Raw genomic sequence first — 27,483 nt, forward strand, 5'->3', positions numbered from 1 at the left:
GTAGCACTACGGGCGCACCACTTCCTCTCACGTTTGGATTCCTTCACTTTCTGAGTTTCTCCGGTTACTGCTGCGGGTACCACAGAGTGCTGAGCTGGACAAGGATACACCCCTCACCTCAGCATCTTTCCAGACTACTCTACTAATAAGACGACAGTTTTTTTCCTCTTGCAACTCCTTCTTGCATTCCCAACAAAGTCCACTCCTCTTTGTGGTGCAGCATCTGAGGTGCGACCCTGAAGTTACCTGCGCTTTACAAATCTTCCTGAGAGTTGGATGGAGTTTTGATTCTTATTTGCTACTCCTCCAACAAACGGTGGATATTGGGATACTCGCAGTTCCTAGCTGCTGTGCGCTCAAAGGGAACTTTTGGGCAGATGCCATTGCGATGCTGTGGATGTGACTTCAAACAACAGCTTCACTACGGTAGAGTCCTGTAAACCACAATGAAAGGTAGGCTCATTCATCCACCAACAGAAATAACTGAAGCACACTCCACACTTTCATTAATGAGCTATTTTTTACTAGTGCAACATTGCTCTCGCACTTTCTCTGCCACTTTTCTACCTCTTTCTCTCAGTCTGAGACCTGAGGAATGCGTGGGCTGCAACTCCGTCTAACATCTGGATTCAATTAAGGAACTCTGTTGGGATTGTTTTGCATCTGCCTGCTGCACATCAAACACCAACCTACACTAACTGAACTGCTCACAACAAAGCCACAACACATGATTACAGCCTCACACTGAGAGCAAGTCACTTTATGTTGGGATAATGTCAGTGGTGTAAAGTAACTACATTTACAAAATTGTACTTAAGTACTTTAATTGAGTATGTTAATGTTTTGCTATTTGAACTTCTACCCCACTAAAGCTCAGAGGCACATTTTTACTACACTACATGTGTTTAATATATTTAGTTACTTTGCACATTTGGATTAATAATGTGAAATATAAACACCTAAATAAGACTTTAGTTACACCGGGAGTAACATTCTAAAACTATGCAGTATACAAAGTAACAAGCAGCACCTTTACTAGCTTTAATAAACACATTAATGCATCGAATCAAAACATTTAATATGATTCTGAAATGGGCCAATCTGCATAATGAGTGCTCATATTTAAATGGCAACACTTTTGTACTTTTACTTTAGTAACCTTTTGATTGCAGGACTTTTACTTGTAAAAGTGCATTCCTACAATCTGGTACTTCTACTTTTACTTAAGTACAATATATGAGTATTTCTCCCACCTCTGGATAATGTCATATTATTTGTGCACTATTTTCCATTTCTGTGCTGCACTTGTAGGCTACTCGTTAAAAAGTGTCAATTGGCTTAAAGGTATAAAGCCTGAAAGGAAACACTGAGTCAGTCTTAACTCTGGTGCATGAACAGCTTTATTGTGGTATGCTATAACTCTGTGCATGCTCACCAGTACATCCAGTGATTTGCTGCCTTTCAACACATTACAAAGAATAGAGTCAATGTGGTCAGCTTAACTCATGAATGTTAAGGTATACTTTAAGTTTTCTCTGATGTGATTCTCATGTGGTGTCTTTGTGTTTTTGGATGCTGATAATTAAAACCGTGCGTGTCATTCTCACCCATTCACTCTGGCACTCAGTGGGTCATGAAGGTCTGCTCCTTTATTACATTGTGTAAACACTGCATGAATCCTGCCACCTTGTGGTCCATCTAAACATAATAAAACAAAGCTCTGCATTGTGGGCATGGTTATGAATAACTCTCACAGTGATGCCCTGCAGACCACTTCCTGTTACTGCTGTGGTTGCAGAAAGAGTCAATGGGACACAAATATCATTAGGTTTGTGTATTTAGGCTTTTATTTGTTTAGTATATTGTTTTCTTTTATAAGTTCTTTGTTATGATTATTAGAATGAGACAGCTCTGGAGACATCTTTATATATACACAAGCAGTCTGGTAAACTGTAGGACCCGTCATGCATCAGGGAGGGTTTATTGTTTTAGAGGCAGCAGGAAGCCAACTGTCTTTTACATATAGATAAAGCACAAGTAAACTAATCCTCTAGAGCTTGTAGACAGAACATATTATTACAAAGTCCACATAACTTGTTTTTTCTGTAATTTCAAGTCTTCATCAGTGGACGGGCTTTACTCATCCACTGATGAAGACCATGAGATGTGGTTAAAAGCTCTGAAAAAAAAGATGATATTTAAGTTAATGTACAACAATGGATTTATGTTTGCATACACACAGTGTATTCCTGTGGGGCATCAGTGGACACTTACACGTTTCAGGCTGCATTAAAACACTATAGTCACCGGTCATTCTCAACTCAGTCTGAATGAGCACTTATTTACGGGCCAAAAGGTTAAGGATGAGCTACATTTGTATAGAAAGTGAGAGTTTTAGTTACAAGTCATAACATTTGTTTAAACACCATTTCGAAGTGAAACAGGTGCTAACTCTTGAGAACATATTCATTAAAATGCAGTTTAATTTCTGTTTACATGCAATCTGTATGTATAAACCACAGTCTATGGTATAAAAGCTGTTCAACAATTAACCAAATGTATCCCAGTTTTAACCACAATGCATCTTTGACCTGCAAAAACAGCACGTCAGGCTCACTGGGTTCTATTTCTGTGGTGTTGAGCAACTCTTCTGAAGAATCATGGCACTCTGCAGCAGTATTCATCCCAACATTTGACTCACATGTCTATTTTCAAATGAATTCAGTTTCAACCTGTTGGGCAAGATGTGATGAACTTCATTTCCCAGAATGGCTATTAAGCCAAACATACTTACGGTAACATTAGAATTGTAATGGGACACAATCATGTTGCTTGGAAACACAAACAGGAAACCGAGTTTTGGGGGTATTTGGAAAGTGAAATTCCTCAAGATGTGGTTTCCGATTATTTACAACTGTTTGGACTGCTCTTGTCACCTCTTCACTCGCTCTGCTCTCCATCAGGGGGATGTCTATTTAGGCGTTTTAGTTTTAGGCACCCACAGCAGTCATTACTGAACATTGCTTCATATAAAGGAGCGAGACACCACAAATAACACTAGTACCATCAACCTTCTTCATTCACCTGTTTTTCTACCTGTATTTGGAGCCTCTCTTCACTTCCCTGATGGACAGCCACTGCTCTTATTTCACCACACCTCACTGGTTTTGGCGTTTTGTGATTTTCTGATGATCTTTGAGCCTTGTGGTGTTTCTTTATTTTAACTGGTCATGGATGTGGTCGCAGAAAAAAACAGCTTTGAAGTTTGCAAAGTACTTTCCCACAGACAAAAGAGATGCTTGAAAGGAGACGATGCTCAGGGCCTCCGGTCATGAGAGATTGGAGTAATCCCCCATAGTAAAAAGTCTACTTCAAAGAGCTGAGATACTGTGCGAAACAGGTTACATGTTTATGTTTAAATAAGGCAATACACAATAGCTTCTCTGGACTGAAACACGGCTTTATAAAAGGTCTGGACCATTCAGGCCATTTCAACTCTGAAAAAAGACATTTAAGATATGTATGAATGTCATCCTTGACTTAGGAAGTGGTGGTGGGACAAACAGTAGCTTGTGTTCCACCGAACAAATTACTGGAGCTTCAAAAAGCACAGCACAAAAAGTTTACTGAGTTTGCCAACAAAGGGACCGAATTCTTTCTGCGGATGAAGACTGTGAAAGCTCTGGAAAACAAACTTGTAAGTGGACCTTGGCTTCAGATTATTTGGATTTAAGTGATGGAGAAAAGTGATGCCTTGGTACCAGGCCTTTTTAAAGTCCTTTACCCTGGGCATGCTTTATGTTGGGAGGCTTTGCCCCGGATGTCTGGAGGTCAAGATAAGATAGGGACCTTGGAGATGTTCCCGACTCCCACAGGAAAAGGTCTTGCCCCAAGTTCACACAAGATAGACGAGTGCCGTGACAATAATTCAATATAATCACATTTATGTTGTAAAAACACCATATATTCAATTAAGGATACATGAGGCTCACAAGTTTTAGGATAAGATTTATATTTAGCTTTGTACAGTCAATGCTTGAATGTAATAATATGAAGTAATGTGTGTCTCTTTTTATTAAATCTCAAACTCGTAATGATTTCCCTTATTTCTGTGTTCTCCTCCAGACGACTTTGCTGATGAGGAGGAGGTGCAGTCCTTTGGTTATAAGAGATTTGGTGAGTATCATGTGACTTCTTGACTTCCAGCTTAAGGGACTTGTTCATATAATATCCCATATGGTGCACCAGTGATGTGATTGCATAAATAATATTTTCTTTAAATACAGTATGTTGCTTGGCTGTAATCCACCTACAGTAATCCACAAGGTTAAAAGGAGCCCACACCTCATTTCCCAGAAACACACTTATTTTTGGCTGCTGATTTCAATTTTAGTTTTGTGTTATTACAGCAGTACAGAGAGGGAAACCGCAGCATCCTGGGTGTTCCTGACCAGCCGCCTGACGTTGCTACCTTATCAGCATCTCAGTGTACCTTTGTTTCACTCGGCACAAAACTACACACAATAATTTGGTCTAACACCAAGAAAATCAGTCTCACAGGGTCTGCTGTTTGCCTTTCTTCTAATTGATACGGCTTTCAGATCCACAATTTTCCAGGTTCATAATCTCACTCACTCATCAGGCAAAACATATGACACCCACATGGTAGCTACCCAGCTGTGTGTACGTAGCACGTTGAAAAATGTTACATTTACACATTCCTGGAGTTCAAGCAAATCTCCTGACACAAGCCACAGTCGTTTCCACTGAGAGAGATTTTAGCAAAATATGCCAAACTGACTTTTGAAAACTAGTCAAAAGTTTTTAACTAAGATAATACACTGGGTCTTAAAGATTTTAGGGTTTTGAGCATTATTATTATTATTCAAAAAATGGATCATATGCCTTTAGATTCCTCAGACCTATTTACCATGCGAAGCCCAGGGTATTTCCTAAAATCACTTGTGCAATTTTGCACCTTTTTATACAGACATTGAACAAAACAAGGCACTCTCAACCCTCCTGTTGTCTTCGGGTCAAATCTGACCAATTTACTACTTTCATCAATCATAACTTTTTTGTTTTAGATTTGATTGCTTTAAGGCTTTATGATATCCTTCACAGTAGACATTTAAACATATACAATTGCTGATCACCACTTTCATTGAATTTTGGATGATTTAGTCAACTTTGCAACACCCATGGTGTTCCCGGTAAAACACACACATACACACACACACACACACACACACACACACACACACACACACACACATACACATACACATACACATACACATACACACACACATACTCTAGATGTGTGTCCCCCCTTATGTGCCCAATCCCCCCACATGGATCACACCTGGCACACGCAATACATGTTCAGTGTCTATTCTTTGTATATTTACTGCAGTTGTTCATGTATACCAGTAGTCTGATACAGTTTGAAAGGGTGTTAAATGAAATTTGGTGATGATTAATGGTTTTTGTGTTAATGTAATAGCAGTTACAACAGGACCGGTCAAATTTGAGAAGTTAGAGTACATAAAATATAGTGACTTTTTACATTTTTAAAAACATTTATTTTTTAATATATGTGATTTAGACAAGATATATTAACATATTTATTCATAACATCTGTGCTTTTGCTCTTGCTCTTGAACTCTGGCTACTTAGCATCTGCAGAGGGTCAAGGGTTAAAGAAACACTCCAACAAAAATGTGTCTGTCGAGTATCAAATACTCACTGCCTGTAGGCTTAAAACGTGTCAAACATTTATTAAAAATCAAAGTACAATTGCATTTGAAGAGCGCAGGAACCACCTTAACCAATGATGAGTTTATATGCTCCTCAGATAGTCCCATGTGACAAGTTGTCCACCTCTATCCAACATACCCAACAAGACTCTAGATATAGGCAATAGTCAAAAGTCAATACACCTGGTTGTTGTTTGCCCCTAACACTCCAAATTGTCACAGTGGCATGAAAGTGGTATCAATCTTCTCATTTCACTCCCAGCAGGAAATAGAGCAAGAGTATTTTCCAAAATGTTGAAGTATTCATTTTGACATGTCATCAGTGGCTGTGTTCTGGCAGAGAAATGTATTTTGTGCTTCTCGTGTGTCCTCAAGGCGGAGAGGAATGAGGTCCTTGACTCATTTTGACATCTGCTTTCTACAAAAGGTCTGCTATATACCACCGAGAGTATGTCCAAACCTGAGAAGTTGCTGAACCACTTCCTGTATCCATAGTGGAAGTTTATTTAGACCTATATACTCGGAGAGAGAGGTGGAGAGGACCTTCAGGGTCTATGCTGTGTCAGCAATGGAGGAAAGAGAGGGAAGAGGGGGGATGGAAAAAGAGAAAAAATGACTACCTCATGTGATTATTTTTCGGCTGAGGCGTTGCATTCCTTGCTCGATTTATTTTTGGGAGCACAACAACAAATGGTTTTAATTTACGGGGGCTTTATTACTGGGGAAGAATGTTTGGGAATGCCTGCCTGTTACTTACAACCCCCCCCAGGCCATGCATGCAGTTCGTGTTCTGCCGTCCTAATGAAAGATTACATGCTAGTGTTTTCAATAAGAAGTGGAGTAAGATGGAGGAGGAGGACAGAGGGAGAAAAACATTAAAGGATTACAAAGAAGTAGACCTTATCAACAGTGTAGGACAAAGAAAGACCGACAAAGCAGCGCAGAGCAGTGCTGACTTGTCTTGTTGTTGATCTTATCCCAGACCTCTAGATCAGCGAGAGCGGTCTGCGACTGGTCAAAGGGATGGTGGGTCAATCCTGGATTGACCAATGACTGGCTGGCGAGAATGCATCCCATACACAGCACAAATCACTGCGTCCCAGCAGGGGCCGGCCTGAAGCATGCCATGAGGGTTTCTGCTGAGAGTGTTAGCGGGGGGGCAGGCGGAGGTCAGCTGCAGGTTAGCCGAACAAATCCCTGCAAATAGACTAAGGGCTGCTCTTAGCATGATAAAGACTCAAAGGCAGATGGAGAGGAATAAGTCTGTTGCACATCTTACCAGTCAGTAAAATAATGTGTCTCACAGTGGGCTTAATGCAGGGCAGCATGTCCTCAGCGAGTACATGCATCAGAAGATGAGACAGACTGATCATATTTCAGAGGAAATGTTTGTTTTTTTTCATCTCAGTAATGCTTTCATTTACACACATCCTGGAAAATTGATGGAGGCATAGTTTATGTCTCCTGTCAAAGTGGGGTACGAGTTAGGGAAGTGTGCATAATGTCAGTACATAATGTGCCTTTATGAACTGAGACAGACAGTAATGGACCATGAACACAAACTCATGGGCATGTACATTATTCACTTTCACTGATGGGCAGTTAGTTGCTCACATTCCTGTTGAACTGGCACACATAATGTGCCTCGTTTCAGATGTTTTTATGTAGTTGAGGGTTGTAGAGTCCCATGGGTCAGAGGACTTAAAGGTGAATCTTTCTTGACTCATGTCTAAGTGCCTTTTGAGTCTTTGAGTAGTCATATACATTTCTTCAATTGACAATAGTTTGTATCCTGTTGGTTCCCAAGTGTTTGACGTCTGTATGTGTGAGCCGGATTTAAAAATGTTATATCAAGGTGGTGGAATGGCCTCTAATGTGTCTGACTCTCATACAGGAGACTAGAGTTAGCGCTCTGTTGCAGACCAACAATTTTTGTTGGGTTGTCTTCAACTCTAACCATACTTTTAGTAGCCTAACCTCAACCACACCAACTCTACCGTAACGACATCCTATCCATAGTGTAGTTTCTGTCCCTGAGTGAACCCCCCAGCAACAGTTGAATTAGCATACACACATATTTAGAAAAACATGAAGTGACATAAATCCCAAAACAAGAGGATGCTGAAAGTAGGGAGTTAGGTTTGCAAAAGGCACCATGGATGCAAAGCTCATCATTAGTGTATGGACATGATAAAAGCTTTTTCACGCTTCTTGACGTTATTGTGATGTGGACGATGATTTGCTCGGGGTCTCTGGAACTGACATTTCATAATAGGTGCTTCACTGTTATAGCCTTTTGTAACATGTTGTCTTTTTGGTTAAGTGTTTGTTCAGCGTTTATATACTAAGTGTTTGAAATGCTCCTTATTTTTATAATAAAAATACTTTACACAAGTTGCCAGTGGGCAAAATGCTTCCCAATTAGGATGATTGTGTCTGTCTTTGACACATGCGCTACTGTCTGTTCAAAATAAGTGAAAGAAACATATCCTTTTATTTTCTTTCCGCTGCACCAAACCGTGACTACCATGGGCCGTTACACCCTTTACTTTATATTTATGGACGCTATATGAAAGAGCCTGCACTTCTGCATGGCTCCTTTTGTTATCAAGCCTGGAGTTCAAAATGAGCTCTAGCTGCCTTGACTTCCATCTTATCTTCATAGCAGGCTTACAGTTTCAGAATCATACAGTGCAGACATTGCTTTGCAGACATTAGATCAGGCGCTCCTATTAATTCAAAATGTCAGTTAAAAAGGATTTAAAAAATAAAACATGACATTTCTGGAGTTGCCGTGGAGCTTCTGTCAGTGTGGTTTTATATAAAGCCGTAGTTTCTTTTAACAGCTCGGCCTAACCACCTCATCAAACATCTTCGCACTACTCAGTGCTGCGTGTCTCTGAGGGATACTTTGACCAGTTGTAATGACACGCCTGCAACCAGCTGTCATCTGATAGGGTGTCTTTTTTCACATAATGGATGTTTGCTAAGCTCTCCTTTCCCAGAAGGTTGTTGTCTCGATCACAAGAATAACACACACAAGTATTGGAAGTGTCTGACTCCATTTTCTGTCAGCAAGTCTTAGATATGCTCAAGAAGTTCTGCCTATGCCTCAGCTTCAGTGTTACACTTAATGGAGGACTTTTGGCTCCAGAGAGGGCCAACATCAACTTTGCTGTTTCCTCTCTTTTGAAAAACAGCAGAAAGCTAGAATGAAAAATGTGTATTTTCCTTTGTACTGCTGTGAGTCTCAGAGCGACTCTCGGACCTGCCTGCGTTTTTTGTTCTGGCTTTGATTACGTTGGCCTCGCAACAACACACCACTCACTGTTGTTCTTGTTTATGCTTTTTTATTTTTGGAGATACTAAAAAATGTCTGTGTTGTGCAAAGAAGCCAGCCGTGTGGAGCCTTTCCATCGACTTGGCTCCCGAGTGTTTTGGATGACGGTTTCAAGTCAGGCATGTGTTTGTGTCTTCACATCTGTACATCTGCTGCAAAGGAAAATATCAGAGTCACTCAGTCTGCATGGATATAGTACAGCAGCTCTTATGTTGTGTGAAGTTCAAATTGTTATGTACTTCAGTACAATAGTTCTGAGTTAGTTCACCCACAATATACAACAACTGATTTTACTCTTTAGTAAGGTCTTGTGTGTGCATTTGGTGCTAATTGGCTGGATTTAGAGATAGTACTCCAATCCCATGGAGGAATATGAGATTGTGTTTGTTCTTATAAAAAACAAAACAGCATGATTCATTTCTTAAAACAATGGAACTACTTATGTGAGAGAAAAAACAATGCCTCTCGGTCACCTAAATTCAACATGTGGGGTTATTTTCAAAATCTCAGCCAATACAATTTAAAAAAAATTCTCACTGGACAGCTTCTGCAGTAAGTGAGAACATGTGTATTTTGTGCTGTGGACAATTGAAATTTGGCATATTTTGATAAAATGTTAATTTAATAAGACATTACACAACTGTTGACATGGACCACAGTGGAGCTACACTAGCCTGAGCTGGAAGTCAGACCACCCTCTCTGTGGTCAGCGTCCCAAAAGAAAATCCAGACTTGGACTCCATAGTGTTTGGTTTTATTGGCACTGCTGGGCGATGAAGCTTGAAAGTGGTGTGCTGTGATTGTATTGAGTGAAGCACAGACTCGGGCTGATGATCATCAGGCTGGCTGATGATTGTTGCTGATTCAGTATCTTAAGTACTTCCATGGTGGGCCACCCAGCAGGCGTGACCACGGAAAACCCAACTGCACAGATGGTCTGGGAGTTAACTCCAGTGTTCAACTTGGCACCAAAGTGGTTTTGGGTTCAAATTAATTGCGTAATGATATATTCTAAACCCGCATGACAAAACATGTCTTAGTTTATTTGTGTTCAAGTTGTTGTGGTGCAGTAGAGATTAGGAGAAGTCAAGATTTCTGATTGATCTCACCGCGTCTGATTTGTCAACGTCTTCCAAGGCACAGATACTTCTCTGAGAGGCTCCAGTGTGGTAGCCAAAATGAATACAAATCTTTCTCTAATATGGTTACAATTATAGTTGTGTTTGCCACACTTAATAGAGTGCCGAAAGTTCTCCTAGTAAAAGGAAAATTAGTCGGACTAAAATGGTTTCTAGAGAATAATGACATCAGAGGCACATTGCTGCATGCATGGTTCTCAGCCAAAAATACAACATCCCGTAAGTTCTTGCTTTATTAGACCCTCTTGTGCACTTTGCCTAACCCTGTGGATGACGGAAATTGTTTTGGATCAAGTGTTGGTTTTGTGAAGAGGCCAGAGCAAGTGTTTTCCTTTTATAATAACCATGTTTCATGTTATGGCTGGCTACGTCACTCACTGCGTCTTTGGAACCAAATAGTTGGTGCGTTTTAGGACTGAGATTGGGATCTAAAGCCAAACCTGATTATCCATCGATTGACATGCCAGGCTGGATCCAAGATATTTTTGTAATTTGGGAACATTGTTATAGCAACTCTAACCGGCACAGTTAACTTGTAAGCTAACTGACATTTTAAGAAAAGCTAATCTTTTGGGAAATCTGTGTCCAAGGAGATATGGACACACTGATCTTTATTTGTACTCTGTAGAGCCTTGTGACTGTCAGAGTTGTAGATTTAGTTTTTCTGTGATGAGTTCACTGCTAGCCAAACTAACTATCCATATATAACGTGATGCTAATACAGAATGCAAAGTTGCTGTAGTTTACTGGACTATCTGTTGAAGTTATGTTTCTTTTTCATTGTACTTAAGTCTCTATGTTTATGGTGTGCTTTTTTATAGGGATTGAATGGTAATATTTCACTTGTCATACTGTTGTCATACGTTTTTCATTTCTCCCATGAGGGGCAACACACATCATGCAACATGCTGAATAAACAGTTGGATTGAAGGCTACCTGTGGGTTTGCTTGTTGCTGTACTTGGTTAGTAGTACAGTTAGTCTAACTCCTCATTTTCTCTGTGCTTTTTCCAAATGTTGTGTTTGTTTTTTTAACAGATTTAGCTTTGTAACCACTATAACTCGTGTCTGCTTTCACAGTTACACGATTACTCTTCGAAACACATACATTTGCTGTCTTCCACCTTTATTAAAAGCAATTTGACCCTGTGGCATGAATGCACCTCCACGCATATTGAGGGCAGAGACACATCATAAGTCAAGAGAATAGTTGCTCATGTGGTATGACTGACTTGGTGAAAGTGAGGATCAACCTCCCTATTTTACCGCTCTATGAGGTTCACATGGTCCTGTTTTACTTGGCATTACCTCATTCTGATATGCCAACACTGGAACATGAGCAGGAGGAGTCTGGGGGTCTCTATTTCTCCTCTCAGGCCAATAAAGTAAGTTTATGGCTTCCATGTTTTTCTAAATTCATGAATGTGAATGATGGTTATTGAAACGTCTGTTTTAAGGGAGTATATATCTTACTGTAAATTCCCTGTATTTCAGTAAGAAATGTTAAAGGTCTCAGACAGGGAGGGCTAACTTTGCTGCACATACTATAAACTAGCATATAGTGCATGAGAGTAAGAATTGTTTGGAATTTAATGTCTAATTGTTTTTTAACTATCACTATTCGCAATCATGAAGCGACGTAAAGCCGGTCATTGTTAGACCTTGGCTTGTATTCGCGTGTGTAATAATGTATAATAATGCCGGGTTAAGTGCCGACCTCGTTTGACTAAATGTTAATAAATATCATTAGATAGTTTTTCAAGTTTTTGTCGGTCCAGTTACAGCACAAGCAAATACAATAAAAGGTAATCAGTCTTATAACCCTTGAGATGCATAATCATTATTTAAAATGACAAGTGATGAAAGAAGTGTAACTTTGGAGTTAAAATATAGCTTCCCAGAACTTAATAAGTCCTTTGTGTGTTTGCATTAGTGTACATACTTGCATGTGCCTGCTTTAAAAACATTCCTTTGTAATAGTGCAGGTAATAGGTGCTATTAGAGTTTATTTTGTAGCAGATGTGACTCAAACTATTTATCTCCTCATCTCATTATCCACAGTGAGATCAGAACCTGCATTTTATTCTTCAATGGAAACTGCTGACTGGACCACAAATACTTAATAGATACCCAATCAACCAAGGCAAAGGCCCCTCGAAGTTTCCCCTGTATAGAGGCCCGGCTTTGTTTATGAGGCACACTCGTGTGCTTATGAGTTGGTCTATGGGGATGTCGATGTAGGACCCATTTGTCAAAGTCTGTCTTCTTCTAACTAGGCACAGATGGGATGACAAAACCTGATCTAATCAACTCCATGTTCACTGCTTCATTGGATCGGAATCCCTGTTTTAATAGGCCATCTAACTGTTTTCCTTACCAATTAGATTCTGTTTGTGCCTTTGAGCAAAAAACAGCAGCTTGCTCAGCTAACAAGAAATGCACCATAAAGTTTCCCTCAACAGTGAGGTCTGTTCCACTGAAGGGTGCCATATTTCTCCTTTTGCACGCTTTTATCAACGGATAGCCCACTGTTCATTATTTCCAAATGTTTCTCACTTGTTATTGCTCGACTTCTGTGAAACTGGAATGTGTCCATAAGCCTGCGATTGTACTTGAGGGGCTTGCAATTATATAAACGTTGCATTGTTGCACGTTTATAGACGAGCAGGTGATAGGCAAGAGTGCCTTGTGAGGGGGATATAAACAATTATATTTAAAAATGATATATAAACTTATCAAATTTGTTCAGTTCCTCTAGAAAACTACATTTTTAGCAATATAAAAACACATATTACGGTATTCAAAGGTTATTGGGGTTGGAAGGGGTCAAATTGTATACATCATTTTGTAAAAAGTCCCTTCCCACCTTTTTTTGACACTCAATTCAAGACACCATTTTTGAGTGAAGGGCTGCTAAGTAAATGGTTATAACTCTTGCAGAATGAACAAGGGATTCCACTTCCAAGCGGGCCGTGTTGGGAGACATTTCTTCCAGACAGCTCTTTAAAAAAGCACAGCATTACATATCAAAATGAAAGCCAATGTGGTGTAACTATTTGACGTTTCTCAATAAATCTCAGTAGTTAAGAATGAATTTTGGATAAGAAAAAGTTCAACGAGAAAAGTGACCTTTCCTTCAGTTTAGGACCCACTCTTCCTCCCTAATCTTTGTTGTACATTCCCTAAGTATTTTCTTCTGCAAGCCTAGCATAAAACTTGATGGATGATACTAAAGAGGATATTTGCCAGAGACCCTAGTCCATATTGTACTGTATGTCCCCGTTTGGTGTTTATGAGCACCCTGTTCAGCGTGGTCAGCTTTAGGCAATGGGTGTTTTGTGTGCATGTGTAATGAGAGCTTGTCATCCTGTTCAGACATGCAGCCACCCATATGTTATTTTTCTTCAAACAACCCAACATACAGATCTCCTTACTCATCATGAGCACCACAGAGAAGGTTTCTATAATAACACCCAAAGAAGCCCACAGAAGGCAAAGTTAAAGAGCCCAGCACGTTATCCTTATGATGCTTGGCATGAAGGGATTATGTATCAAGTGTTTGCATGCGTCCTTTGATTTGGCTTCATTGTAACAAGGTCCAGATGTTTTAGAGGAACGGGGCTCAATTTAAAGTGTCATAAACCTGTTGGTCGGAAAATAAATCATAGCCGAGGCTTGCTCAGCAATTCAAGGACCTTAATGCCTTAGTAATTTGTCTCAGTGGTGACTTCCTCTGTTGGAGAGTGTTTACTTGTTAACATTCCTGTTGGCGACTGTAAAAAGGGCCAGAGGCGGACAGCACGACCCCAGCGCACCATGTTAGTTCAGTTTAAGTTTCAACATTGTTTGAATGAAAAGATCAGAAGTAGCACACTCAGTTCTTCAACCCCAAGCGGCACTAGATAAATAAGAACAATAACATTTGTCTTATCTGTTTGAATTGTTGTGCATTGCAAAAGAGAAGGCCACTTTATTTACTTATATTCAAGTATAGAAAATTAACACATCTTCTGGAAGAGTTAATGAAATACAAATCAAAAGCTAAAGAACGCTCCATCACTTTGAAGCAAACTGAAGTATCTTCACAACTGAGAGTTGATTTGTTATTAAAATTAATCTGCAATGAAAAATGATTTTTAATGACTTTTGTAACTTCTTTCTTTTTATATAGGGTTATCTAAAGTCAGTTTGTCGGACGATGTCAGCATGCCGGTGTCGATATATAGATTGAGGCACTGCTAAGTACATTTGGACTGAGTCGCCAAGGAGTAAATGTATAAGAAGGAAAAATCTCTCTTTGGTTGAACTGCTTCAAGCTTTAAACTGATCAGGAGTTACATGGAGATATGTTGTTGTTTTTAAGGGGTCTCAAGCTAAAAAGATTGTGACTCGGCGGTTTGGGGGTTGCTGAAACACCACTTAAGCAAAATGTGCAACAAACGATTGTTGTTTGAACCATCATAAATAACGTGCCCGCTGTGATATTTTTGAATGGGTGCCTCCATGGGAAATCTAGGCTGACAGCAGCTTTATGTCTTACCCACTGTCTTCATTCAAGTGGGTTTGAGTAATGTTTTATTTAGGTGGCTACTACTCAAGGGTGTTTTGTTTTGATTAAGCAATTTTTAAACTAGTTCAAGGGAGAATATGGAAATTACAATGAGCCAAAATTAGATGTAATTGTAGTTTTGACAGTTTGTACATTTGTGGACAGACAGCATAGTAGTGTATCCACTCTGAATACAAAATATGTGTGTTCCCTCTGAAAATGTCACAGGAAAATGCAGAATTTGGCAGCATTGTAATGTGCCAAGGTCCATTCAGGTAGAGTATGGCCTGTCTGTGCGACTCCTGGGTTTTGGCCTGTGACCAGATTTTGCTGTGGTAGCCACCCTGTACTGTATATAACATAGTATTAACACTCTGCACAAAGGGTCTTCACACAAAAAGGCTTGAGTCTGTACAGGCTTTCTTTGTGTTGCCGTGGAAGTTTCCACTGCCAGCCAGGAGTGAGACATGGCATGCAGGCCAGTCTAAAGGCAGGTACATGGAATAAGAGAATAAGTGTTGATTTTTTTCTTTTTTCACTGACTCAGTCCAAACGAAATACAGCTGTTTTACAGACACCACACTGGGCTACCTACATCTTTCTCTTTCTGTCTCTTTTTCACATAATTTCTTCTTAGAAGTAGTACAAACAAATGTTTCTTCAAATTCTTTCTTTTTCTACGTTTTTTTTTTTATCTGAGAGTCTCTGTGTGTGACGCTGTCATTTAGCACAGGGGTGCTTTAAGCTACATGCTAACGTCAACATGCTAACATGCTCACAATGACAATGCTAACTTTCTGATGTTATTGTAAGTTATTGGGTTTTCTGTGTTTACTTATAAGCTAGTTTAAATGTAATGGCACTAAATATAAAGTAATGTTGATGGAAATGTAAGTAGCTTTGCAGGTGTTTGGTAATAAAACACAGAATTCGACAAATTAAAGTTGTTGACTTGATTATATTGCTTGTTTTATACCAAGGCTAGTATAATACACCCTTAGGCCTACAGGACCTACAGGGATTGATGTGCCATTCTTTGTCTTGACAATCCATCTAGCAGATTTAAAGATTGATTTTAAAAGAACACAGTAAATATCTTTACCACATTTTATGGTTATCTAGCACTTCGGGATCTGAATTCAGATATGAAGTGCGTTATAAATTAAACCCATTATCTAAATTGATATGTTGATCTGTCCAAATTGTTGGATAGACTGACAGGCCAACAAAGTTAACTGCCACGTCAATAACATGGCTGTAAAGTATGTTTTGAGATTAATGCTCATAGTTATAATTAGATGTGACCAACAGACGGTTGCTTCACAGTAATTTCCCCACCTTTTGGCAGCCCCAGTTCTAGTCCTAGGAGTCAGAACATAAACAGTTTGTGAAGTTCGGTGTGTGTGAATGCATGAATGCATGGATGCATGTGTGTCGCAGCTTTTGCGAATTTGAGCTTGTTTTTGTCTTGGCTCATAAACTCAGCCCATAAATGATCGCGTAAAAACAAAAACAGGCCAATACTGGAGCTGCATGTTTCACACTTGACAGCCATAACATGTAAGATACAGTATGCTCCATGTTACCTCTGCTCTTTTGAGGCTTTTTCTGGCTTTTATTTTCCTCTTGAGGATAATCTGGCCGGATTCCATCTTGTTGATTGGAACGTCCTGGCTGCCGTCCAGCTTTCTAACTCTCAACAGTCCTACCGTGTTCTGCACCAGGCCGTTTAGTTCGGCAATGTGTTTTCATTCAGCTCATGACATGTATGTGTCAGCATTTTATATACTGTGGTAGTTTATGCGTGGACAGCAAGAAGTCTCAATGGCCCTGTGGATATGAAACACGACACACTTACTGAATGAGGTACAACACGGGGGGTTGTAACACAAAATGTACTAAGCAGTACACGCAAAGAAGAAATTATGGTGACATCTGGATTTTGAGTATTAAGTTGATTTATTTATCAACATTTGTGTGACCCTTGAAAAGATTGTACATGATCCTTTTGAATTTCAAAGGCTTTGCTGTAGCATGCTTGGTTTATCATCATCAGACTAATACACATTATCAGTTCATTTGATGTTTTATTACTTTACCATGATGACCGCAACATACCTTAAGACCCTCTGTGGATGTAATTATGACAAAGCATGCCATCAAGTAACTATTTGGACCGCATCTAGTAATACAGACGTAAATATACAGAAAACAGCATAAGTCAAAAAACAGAAGTGCCATCAAATGTGTTTGAATATCTCATTCAACTAATACTTATCAAAATACATTATTTCTGTATCTCAAAGAAAGTAGGAATCAAGAGCAGTTTGTTTGAAGATAAGTAAAACAAAAGTATGAGTAAAGAGTGTATAAAACCCCACTGGTTTGTATTGTAACACAAAACTGAAACTACCTTGGAAGCAATTTGACTTTCATTATTACTTTATGCCACATCGCTGTAAAATCTGTTGCTTTAGCAAAATCCCTATAAGAGGGGAACGGAAAACACTCCTGTCACAAGCAGTGGGAAAATGTTGCATCCCTGGAATGAGCTTCATGCTGTTCTGCCCAGAATTAGTTTCCATGTTATTTCTGTGGAAGCATCGTTGCTGTGAGAACATGACAGTCTGGGTTTGTAACCTGCCAGGTTCTGTGGAATGTTAACGTCAAAGTCCTGACAGTTTAATCATTTTCATTTTAGGTTATGATTTTACCATCTTAGAAAAATGTTTCTCGGATGTGCAAATGGTCTGAACATCCATGTGCCAAGTCAAATCCCAAAACATTTTCCATTTCTGCCCCCTCAATGTGGAGCAGTTTGTAAAACCGGTTTTTTGTTTGGTTTTCCCATCTGTTTAAACTTGTAAACATTGTCTGTAAGGAGCATACCACCAATTTAGTGTTGAACTTATAATGTTCTTGGACATATCAAAAATCAAGATGGAAACAGCAAATTCAGAGAGTTCATCTTTTTTAATCAAATCATTTTAATTTGTTTTAATATCAAAGTGAGTTAATTTATCAACACAGTGTTAAAGTGCTGAACGATGACAGAAATAGTCATGTTAAGGTCATTTTCAGTATTTAATAACAATCTGACAGACAGTACAGTCTAATAGATAAAGGTATGTGGGGGCATTGTACCTTGAAGAAACTGTTAAACTTATATTTTAGTACTGGGAGGTTTGTGGAAAGTTAGTTATTAAAACATCTTTAATGGCTCATGCCTGAGTGAAAGGGGTGAACATGTATTAGAAATGCAGTGACCCTGAGAGCATGAGGGTCTCAGAAACGATACTGCCTTTATGTTCGAAATCTAACACAGAGATACCATCCCCGCTTTGCTCTTGACCCAGAACATGCTGGCGGTCGGCTGCTTGTTTACATGGTGTGATGTTGTCCTTTAAGCAGCATGTGGTCTGGACCAGTGAGGGGGGGGGGCTCTGATGCAGCTCTCCACACTGACTCCCAACATGAGGCTCTCAGCACACATAAGGACAACAGTCGCCTGCCCCTTTGAGGTGGTCAGATGTGATGTTTGCACAGATGTGTGGGTCCAAAGCCGAGAGGCCAAACCCCCCAGTGCCCCTCTGGTGGTCCAGCCCACCCCTCACTGTGCAGGATGGAGCCTCTTGTGGCTGCACTTTCAGTCCCATCGTGGGGGGGGGGGGCTGACCTGTAGGGACAGAGACAGGCCTCTGATACCCTGAAGTCACATGAACATGTCAGTCCAGCTGGGGCTTGTTGTAGCTTCCCCCAGTGGAAACAATGATTCAGCCAAAATGTAAGGGGCATGTTTGAGTGTGAAGGCAAACTTGTGAAATGATGGAAATGGTTGCACTTGGAAGCAAATACATCAGTCTGGTGATCAGAGGTTATAATCAAACAGCCTGATTAGACAAGACAAAACAAAGACCAACTTTATCTACTGTAGTTGCCAAAGTGATGCACACTCACTGTTTTTCTTTGCAATAAAGGATTTTCCCAGTGCAGATGTCCTCACTTTTGGTTTAACCTTGAAATAAACTGGTAGAGTGCATCAACTTCAACTGGTACTATTATTGTCTAACTGCTTCGAGTGTCTCCTATTTTTTAGCGATGCCATTCAGTTTATAGTTTCAGCAATACATTTTATTGAGCACAATATCATTGCCAGAAAGAACATTGTAGTAACATAATAGTTTTTCTATTGGTTGCACATTGAAAAGCCCAGATTTGAAGACAGGTTTAATGTAACAACAACGTTTTTTTTAACAGTTTTGTTTTTGCCCAGACAATTAAATATTCTTTAACCTTTTCTCTCTAGTACACTTTTAATGGTTTACACAAATTCTCTCTTACTATATGACGTGATTTCAAGTTTGTTCCATCTCCAGAAGGACCTTTATTGCCTTTTGTGAATGTACACCAGCTGCCCTCTCTGCCTGCCAGAGGCTACATGGTTGGTTCTAATGAAGTCAAGTAAACACCCTGCTATAGTATAATGTTTAGCATCGTATCACATGGTGTTAGAGGCTTTCAGGACATAGTGTTAAAACTAGTGAACATCCTTGACACGTATAACCAGAAATGTCACTGCACCATAGTTTTAGGCTGAATGGCTTCGAGGAATGACACAGAATGAAGAATGCTGTTTTGTTTTGGTTTCTCAGTCATATGGTGAACACATGCGCAGTGTTTTTAAAGTTTCAGTCTTATATTCATGAGAGCAAATGTTTTCAATTGATACTTGGCTGAAAAAAAGCACAGCGTGTCCCGTTTTAGACACACTAAACTTAGTTATAAAATGAAAAAAATATCCCTTATGATTTCATCTTTGAATGAAAAACTTTGCCGGATTTTTTCAATTCCCGGCTCCAGTTGCACAATATTTGAGTTTCTACTGTTTCTTAACATTATCCTCTGTTACTAGCATTTGGCACACTAACTGCACACTGTAAAACAATTGTTGACACCAATTCTGTTGTATGTTGCAGGAATTCAGGAGGGTTCGGAGTGCACTAAGTGTAAAAATGACTGGGCACTGAGGGCGGCTATAGCACTGCTATATGTGCTCTGCACCCTGCTCACCATAGCAGTGGCCGTACTCGGATACAAAGGTGAGTCAAAACTGAAGACAATAATCACTTCTCGTAAAATACTGCAATTTTTCAAGTCACTGCTGCAAACCTTGACAACTTCACATATTTTAAAGTTGTTGTCCCATTACAAAAATCCAACATATAGCCCTCTATTTGACACATAATTACTCAAATAAGGCAATAAGACTCGGCTTTAATCCCAGGTAGATATCTAGATATACCTTCACAAGTCCAATTTCGTAATTGGTATTGGTATCAGACAGTATTAAATGGTGCTTCTCTAATGCATTCATTTGTTATTTCTACACATTTTAGGTTGTTTTGAGCCAAATGTTTACAAACTGTCAAGCCCCCTGAGACAAATGTAAAATGTGTGATATTGTGCTATATAAATACACTTCATTGATTGATTTAAGATTGCCCTAAAATGTTGTTTATAATTCAGAGGATATTTCGTACTGACTTTAGTGATCTCCTGACTCTTCATCTAGTTTCATAATCAAGTCAAACTCAAGACCAACATTCAAAAAGCTAAACTAAGATTGTGACCATGGAAAAACATTATTATTGTAAAAATGTTTAGCATGCTGGCCTTGGTATTAGGTTTCCAGCATAACTTGCCTTAGTACAGACTCAAGAGTGGCCAGCGTGGTTGTATACTATTCTTATCTAGTCCCTTTTGATGAACACATTTGTAAATGATCTTATAAAGGATTTGTGTAGATGTTGACAAAGTAATATATAAATGAATTATCAAAATGGGAATAAAGCAGTTTTCCTTCACTTCTTCTTCTCCTGACCTCCAGGTCTAATCGTTCTGCCTCTCTCTTTCTCTCTGAGGTTTGATGATAGTCAAACGGCTATAAACAGCAACAGCATAGACAATTATATTAAACCAAGTCAGAGAGTTCAGGCTAAGATTTACTCCCTTGACAGAATGCATTGTTTACTCTGAATTGATATCTTTCAGAGATTGGCCAGATCTCGAGATTGAAAACAAACTCATTGTGCAACATTGTCCTTACTACAATCCGTTTACGGTTTCTCCTTGTTTGAGCTAGGGCAATGATAGAAACAAAAAAGGACTCCAGATATCTCAGGCACCATCAATATGGAACATTACTCTGCGTACGGTTCAAGGTCAGACATTTCTTGCCCCGATCAATCATAAAAAAATGAAAGTCTTTTAGCAGAAATGTTTTGTTCATACCTGATCCACAGGCGCTCTTACCTGGTGAAGCATACAGCTCACCCAACAGAAACAAGCTGTATCCATCCAGTGAGGAATGAGTCTATTCAAAATACTGTCTACATGTTCAGATCTAAATCTGAGTTGTGCCCTTTGAGTGCTCTCTGGATTGTTTTGGGTTTGCGGATTTTGGTCTGTTTGTGTGGAGCCCATGTGATTGTGGTGGTTTGGCTCTAATGTCTAACAGATGACCACGCAGCATCTACCCTGGCTTAACAACCCAGAGTAGATTTTATGGCTTGGTAGCAATTTGTTGTCTCATGAACCACAGGTTCACTCACAAATGGCTGAAAGTGTCCAAAATAGTTTGGGAGAAAAAACAGTGAAGGCTGGTGGTTTCTGTGTTGTGTTTTCCCTTACTGCACAGTTTAAGCAGTAAACAGTTTATTTCTATACTAATGAACCTGTTTCTTGGTCTTGGTCCTCCAAATGACCTCTATTGTTAGAATTAAGGCATTGTTTGTGTTTGCTGCTGGGTCAATAAGTGTTTACTGCAGCATTGATCAGCATTAATCTGCTTGACCTCGTATTGGGTAACTGCCTAAGTATAGTTTACAACTTCACAATAGGCATCCGATAAGCCTTACTCAAATTAGCAACCTTATATAACTGAATAATGCTTTTCCAATACATGACTGTGTGGGATGGAAAGATTAACAGAGAGGAATAAGCAGATATTTTACACATGATAGTGTGGGTCGGATGTCACTATTATCATCTCAGTGCTGTAGCAATATACTGTAGTCATCTCAAATAATGTATACAATATATATTTGCAGGGTAAACCATGAGGCTCAAGCTGAACAACTTCAGCTGTTGACAAACATCTCTTTGGACTGTGTGTTCTCGTTTGTTCTCGGTTCATGTTATTCTTTTGTGTTTTTGTCACTTCTGGAATGCTAACAGTGAAAGCTAAGGATGTTTTCCAGCAGTTTTTAGACGGCCCCACATACCGACGGAAAACTAACGGTGCAGAGGAGATGGACTCTTTGCTGCAGATGTGATGAGAAAGAGAGTTGAGCCAGAGTCAGAGTGTGCTATTCATCATGTGTCTGGCATTGTTTATAGTTACTCCTGAAGTGGAAATTGTAAATGTGCTCTGAAAATTGAGACTTGTAATGATAAAGAATACTCAGTTGCCCGGTTACAAAAAACGTAGGAAAGTCTTTCATGTTTGTAACATCCTGTGTAAAGAATTGCTGTTCGAGTGTACAGTTATTAACTGGAGAGGAATGAATACTGCAGCACCCTCTGCTGTTCACAATCAGCTTGGCTCAGTAAATACTGTTTACACAACAGGTTTAACATATATACTATAATAAGGGTTCCTCTTACCAAACAGTAAGGAAAAATACTGCAACTTAACTTCGCCTTTTCCCCTGTTAGTGTATATCCTGTAAAGATGTATTCAGACAGTGTCTTCTCTCTATCATCAGTGGTCCAGAGGATGGACAATGTCACACAGGGCATGCAGAATTATGGAGGGCAGATAAATGCAGTGGAGACAGACCTGAAGAAACTAGGTAAGCCCTGTCACGCAAGATTAGATCAAACATTTATAGTTTAACTCACAATAGCTGTGAACTAAATGTTAAATTTCTGCAAGCAGGAGATTTTTGACGCTGATAATTTACCATATTTCGTGTTGTTTTTTTAGATGATCAGGTTGGAGACAAGTCAGGTAATGCCACAAGTAACATCAATACTTTTAAGTCAGACCTGGAGGCATTACAGAACCAGCTGAATGACATTGCTCTCAGGGCAACCAGAAACAGAGACGCACTGGATGAGCTTCAGATCACAGGAGATGACATGCAGAATGGACACGTCTCCCTGCAGAGTTTTATACAAGGCAACGAGGCCTCACTGCGTGGGGTCAACCAGACCTTGACCTCCTACAGCGGCATGATTGACAACCTCCAGACAGACACTGCACGGCTCCAGACGGAGATACAGGGCCAGGTCAATGTGCAGAGCCAGACCCAGGTTAATATCAGTTCGCTGAACATCACCCAGTCCCAGCAGCGCAATCTGCTCGGCACGCTGCAGAAGACGGTGGAAGACGCAGGCCAGGCGGTGCAGAAACTGAAGAATGAGTATCAGGGTCTGCAGCAGACAGCCTGGCAGACGCGGTCTGACACGGAGTGGCTGAAGGAGAAAGTCCAGCACCTGCAGGTTTTGGCAGCGAATAACTCAGCCATGGCCCATTCAAACGGAGATGCTCTGGATGATTTGGGGGCTCAGTTCAATACCCTGACCAGCCAGATCCAGAACACCTCGGCTCTCAGTGAGGAGCAAGGCCAGAGCCTGCATGAGCTGATGGACAGCCAGAGAGACCACGATGACATCACCTCATCTAAGTTTGATGAGGTGGAAGTGCGGTTAGACAGACATGAGAATGACATGGACCGTGTGACCGGAAATGTGAGCTTCAGCGCGCAACTCCTCGGTGCCATCAGCTTTAAGCTGAACGGCCTGAGGTCCTGCGCTGAGACAGTGATGCGACATTCAGACATTTTAGTGGGGCTGAATGGTAGTGTAACAGAGGCCAGCCAAGACAATAAAGAGCTTCGCGCACAGCAGGATGTGCTGGTGTCCAGGCTGGACCGAGAGGTCAACAACCTCTCCATTGTGATGGAGGAGATGAAGCTGGTGGACAGCAAGCATACACAGCTCATCACCAACTTCACCATCCTGCAAGGTAAGAACAGAATAAATCATACATTTCAGAGTTAGTTTTCTGTGAGCCTGTGTAAAAAAAAACGTTAGGACTGTTAAAATAATTAAGTTATGGACTTAATTGAACAATATATGTACACGACCTTGATCCTTTTGCTGACCTCCACAATGCCCTTTGTGTTACCATGCATAATTGAATGTCACTTTTATGATGCCAGAATAAACAGCAGGGTTTTCTGTACCATCACAAAACTTATATATTTCAATCAATTCCAATATCAGAATATTCTAAGCATTAAAATGCTTTTTGTGAGGGTGCCTTATTGTTCTTGCATTATTATGCTATTATATGATCATTATGTCAGTGGAATGAGATGATCTTTAAAACACAATAATAGTGTTTATAGTTATCATGACAGGTTTCATTTAACCTGAACAGTGACATCACATTTTGACACATCATCTGTTGTTATTGTGTTTCAGGTCCGCCAGGTCCAAGGGGTCCCAGGGGTGACAAGGGTCCCCAGGGGCCAGTGGGTCAGTCAGGACAAAAGGGCGATAAAGGAGACAAAGGGATGCTGGGATTGGTGGGATCTAAAGGAGAGAAAGGTGTTGCTGGTCTACCAGGGGCAACAGGTTCAAAGGGTGCAGCCGGGGCTCGGGGTCTTCCCGGGGCCAAAGGATCGAGAGGGTCTGGGGGCCGACCTGGAAATTCTGGTGAAAAGGGCGATGCGGGCGCTCCTGGGGTTCCTGGTAGGGATGGACTGTCAGGGCCGCAAGGAACTCAAGGGCCACAGGGGCCCAGAGGAGCAGCTGGGCCTGCAGGGCTGGAAGGACCTCGTGGGCCCGTCGGACCCATCGGCCCCCCCGGTCCTCCAGGACTTCCTGGGTTACCTGCATCTAGACCTCCAACTCCTCCAAAGCCCCCACAGCCCACTAAGCCAGCTAAGGTCCCTCAACCCCCCAAACCACCTCAACCTCCAAAACCACCTCAGCCTCCAAAACCACCTCAACCCCCCAAACCTCAACCCTCAAAAGCAGCAGAGGTAACTGAGGGCACCGTGTCCCGGCAGACCCAGGTCATTGAACCAGCGCCTGGTGAGTTAAATCATTACATAAGGGTTTAAAATAGATCGAAATGGAAGGAAAATCACCTTTTCGATTGTAACACCATTTCATTACGGAAGTGAGTTTACTTTTGGTCACATCCTAAAATGTTTTCTGTTTTCATGTGGCCCTCATCCTGTCCCATACTGAATCTGTCCTTCATTGGAAAAAAATACATTATTAAAAAATGTATACATTTATTTGTAATTATTATTTGTTATGTATACATTTAGAACGTATTCCATGGGAATATACTTATACTACTGTTTTCTGTAAATGATTAATCCAGGTTGCCCAACTGGGTACAGAAGGTTTGGAGACAGCTGCTATTACATCACCACTCAGAGGCTCAACTTTGAAGAGTCCAAACAGTTCTGTACCAACATGTCATCCCTGATGCTCATTATCAACGACAATGACGAACAGGTAATGGAAATCAGACCCAGATGGTTACTTTAATACATTCAGACTTGTATGCTAAACTAATCCTGTGAAATAATGTTTTGCTCTTCTATTTGTAGGAATTTGTAAAGGATGCAACAGCAGGAAGAGGCTATTTCTGGCTGGGCCTTACTGACTTGGAGGAGGAAAATGTCTGGAAATGGGTGGATGGAACCTTACCTGCTTTCACGTGAGTAGACCGGCCACATTTATTTAAAAAATAAGTTTCAGTGATTTAAATGTTCTGTTTAACTTTAATACATTTTTATGATGTTGTTGCTATCAGGAAGTGGAAGCCCGGTCAGCCTGATAACTGGACCCATGGCCATGACAAAGGCGAGGATTGTGCTGGCCTCATCCATAACGCCAACTGGAATGATTTCTACTGCACCGACCGCATCGGCTTCATCTGTGAACGTGCCTCGGTTGACCGTCAGTACCTTTTATAGATCAGACCTTTTTCCAATTTGGAAATCTCCTATTTCTGTATTTCCTACTAAGCCTGTTGTAGTTTTCGACCTCAGTCTCTTGTGGACGAAATAAGTGTTACAACAAAAAACTTGACCAAAAGAAAAACAAATTCAGTTTTCACTTGAAAAATATAAATGTTTTATGTCAAATATAATTTAAAACAACTAAGAAATTACATCCAAGCAGAACCTTTTCCACTTGTTCTTAAGTAATAGAATTAGGAAAGAAAACATTTTAGGTCAGACTTTTTTGAAGTTGATGATCTGAATGTAGTTTTCTAACTTGCCTCTCAGGGCTTTCGTAATACATTCTTGAATGTAAGGGAGCTGGAAATAAACCATTGAGTCACATTCAGCTCTTTCTTGTTTGAAAAAGAAGAGGGAGATGCATCTGGCGTAGATTTCTTTAGTTAAAATAACGTTTCAAATTATTGCTGTTGCTTCAACTGTTAATGTAGGTGTTGACATATACCTAATGTGTTTTTTGTTGTTCTCTTCACAGTGGTAGTTCCTGTTTTATAGCATCCATGTCTGACAGTGTGAGCTGTCTTTGGGAGAAAAGTGAAGAGGCTGAAGATGAAGAGGATAATGAAGGACAAGAGGAGGAGCTCTAGATGACTGGAGGACTCTGATAATGCCAGACCAGTCAAGCATCACTGACACTCAGACTGGTCTTTGTCTTAAAGGCACTTTACAACACATCGTGGTGCAAAAGACCGAGCAGGCCCAGACCAGGCCGACTTTTTATGATTTAGTGCTGATGGATTCATGTGAACGTACGTTTTATTTAGCCGATACTTATTCATTATTTTGGGCAGCCTCTGTTGTACAGGTGTATCTGTAAATAGTTTATCACAAAAGATACCAGAAATCATTGTTGTTTGCGATTGAATTTCATATTGTTTTATTTCCTGGCTGCCTTTTCTATCTTCACACTTACAAAATAAAATGTATCTACATTAGAGGATTTTGTTGTTAATAAAATGAACTATTTTTATACTGTCAAATACTTTTCAGATTCAGAGCATTGATTAGAAATAAGCTCTCTGGTAAATGATGAGCACCATATTAGTATTAGAAAAAGACTGCAAACTCTCATGATAGGTAGAAATGAAGTTAGTGTATATTTCACCTTTATACAATCTAAGTATCAATGTATTTTATTTTTCTTATTGAGAATAGTTTCTCAATATGAGCAGTGCTGCTGTTTTATGAAGGACAGTGTTTTTAGACTTTAAACTGCCAGTAAGAGGCGCACATTAACAATATGTACATTTTTTGTGAATGTGCCATTGTACAATGATTTATTCATTATGCTAAATAGTGTATTTGAAGTATGTTACACTTTTATAATTTGCATAATCATATCCTATTGTTGTATGATCAACCTTTTCTAATTCAAAATATGCTTAAGACTGAGTAGCAGTTTGTAATCTGTCTTAATGATCAGTATGCCAGAATGAATTTACCAAGTTCCTATGGATCACAATAAAATGAGAAAGAAACTATATGTGGAGTCAGTGCTTTTTGTCCTATAAAATAGATATTGGTATGAAAAAGCCATGTATTTCTTTATTAAATGTGTATTTAAAAAAACAAAAACACCCTCATGCACAACTAAACTGTTGTGCATTTGAAAAAAATGTAAACAAAATCTGTAAATAATAAAG

General features: G+C 39.9%; 1 protein-coding gene across 1 annotated transcript; it reads left to right on the forward strand.

Annotated features, from left to right (window-relative positions):
* colec12 (collectin sub-family member 12) lies at positions 1 to 27,321 on the forward strand. The gene is made up of 10 exons (XM_034209222.1): positions 1 to 453; positions 4,126 to 4,176; positions 19,763 to 19,885; positions 22,553 to 22,639; positions 22,774 to 23,817; positions 24,279 to 24,893; positions 25,192 to 25,328; positions 25,424 to 25,533; positions 25,630 to 25,775; positions 26,316 to 27,321. The coding sequence occupies exons 1-10, from the start codon at positions 447 to 449 to the stop codon at positions 26,333 to 26,335; spliced, it is 2,340 nt and encodes a 779-aa protein (XP_034065113.1). The 5' UTR covers positions 1 to 446; the 3' UTR covers positions 26,336 to 27,321.
* Positions 27,322 to 27,483: the final 162 nt, after the last annotated feature.

This window comes from Gymnodraco acuticeps, unplaced genomic scaffold (genome assembly GCF_902827175.1).
Source record: "Gymnodraco acuticeps unplaced genomic scaffold, fGymAcu1.1, whole genome shotgun sequence".
Classification (NCBI taxonomy): Eukaryota; Metazoa; Chordata; class Actinopteri; order Perciformes; family Bathydraconidae; genus Gymnodraco; species Gymnodraco acuticeps.